The sequence below is a fragment of the Acyrthosiphon pisum genome, chromosome A1 (assembly GCF_005508785.2).
Source record: "Acyrthosiphon pisum isolate AL4f chromosome A1, pea_aphid_22Mar2018_4r6ur, whole genome shotgun sequence".
Taxonomy (NCBI): Eukaryota; Metazoa; Arthropoda; class Insecta; order Hemiptera; family Aphididae; genus Acyrthosiphon; species Acyrthosiphon pisum.
In genome coordinates this window covers 80,259,848-80,261,272 of record NC_042494.1, presented here as the reverse complement: position 1 = coordinate 80,261,272, position 1,425 = coordinate 80,259,848, and the positions used below count along the sequence as shown (strand labels likewise).

The window sequence follows — 1,425 nt, the reverse complement described above, 5'->3', positions numbered from 1 at the left end:
CTTTTACTAGAGAAGTAAGAAAACTTGTGTAAATAATGAATCAAAATTGTATATTATATTTAATATTTGTTGTAAAATACTATAACTGATTAAAAATAAATAAACAAAATGATAATAATAAAAAAAAAATATTTGTATTTATTTCTAAAAATGATATTAAAAATCGCTTTGAATTTTTTCTATAAAATTACAGGGAGATTTGTTTCACTGTTAGACATACATTCCTGGTTAAACTTTTTTCATCTCCCCGTAAAAAGTGACTCAGAACCGCCAACCATACATATTAGAATTTTTAGCTATACGGTGATCGAATGTACTGTAAGGCGGACTTTCCTCCTTGAATTTTTTTCATCTCGCTGTAAAAAGTGACTCAGAACACCCAACCATACATATTAGAATATTTAGCTATACGGTGATCGAATGTACTGCAAGGCGGACTTTCCTCCTTGAATTTTTTTCATCTCCCCGTAAAAAGTGACTCAGAACACCCAACCATACATATTAGAATATTTAGCTATACGGTGATCGAATGTACTGTAAGGCGGACTTTCCTCGTTGAATTTTTTTCATCTCCCCGTAAAAAGTGACTCAGAACACCCAACCATACATATTAGAATATTTAGCTATACGGTAATCGAATGTGCTGCAAGGGGGACTTTCCCCCTTGAACTTTTTTCATCTCCCCGTAAAAATTGCCTCAGAACACCCAAATTACTACTACTCATTGCATTACATTTTTAAATGACACTAAAGTTAATGATTTTATAACTATATACTATATTGTGCAGTGAAAATGAATAGAAAATAAAATATTATTGCCATGTTATTGTTTGACAATGAATGCACTATTGTATATTTGGTTCACTCTAGAATGAACCATTTTTTGTTTTTAAACATTTAAACATTTAAATTGAACGCCTATGATTCTATAGGTAGTCGGACCGTACAGAGAACGAGAAGATCACGAGGAAAACGGTGATGCCGGTGTACAAGTTCCGAGGGATGAACTTTTGTTGGAAGAGAACATTGAGGTAGTTGAAGTCATGATGGACAATGACAACGTTGAGGTAATTGAGGTCATGATGGACAATGACAACGTTGAGGCAGGCGAAGTCGCGATGGACGACGACAACGTTGAAATAGTTGTCATGAACGGAGACGAACAAGTATCAGATGATGATAACTTTGTTGGTGTTTTCGACCTTTCACCACTGTACGATATTGAAGGGGTCAGTAAATATTTTGTATAATTTTATTATTCATTTAATGTTCATAAATGAAAAAACAAAATACAACTATATTTCTTAAATTTCAGGTTGAACAAATCGCCCCGATTGTTGCTAGACTGTTGGTAGACCGTCCGGCTGGCGTTCAGCACCCACTACCGGAACCACACAACTTAGGTGCATTGAATTACGTATGCAC

At 34.5% G+C, this 1,425-nt stretch overlaps 1 protein-coding gene across 1 annotated transcript in view; it reads left to right on the top strand.

The window, feature by feature from the left end:
* Positions 1-823: 823 nt before the first annotated feature.
* LOC100574082 overlaps positions 824-1,425 on the top strand; it is a 1,402-nt gene continuing 800 nt past the window's right edge. The window contains exons 1-2 of the mRNA XM_029486268.1: positions 824-1,229; positions 1,316-1,417. Coding sequence (XP_029342128.1) covers positions 1,044-1,229; positions 1,316-1,417 — 288 coding nt within the window. The 5' untranslated portion in view covers positions 824-1,043. The remainder of the gene's footprint in view (positions 1,230-1,315; positions 1,418-1,425) is intronic.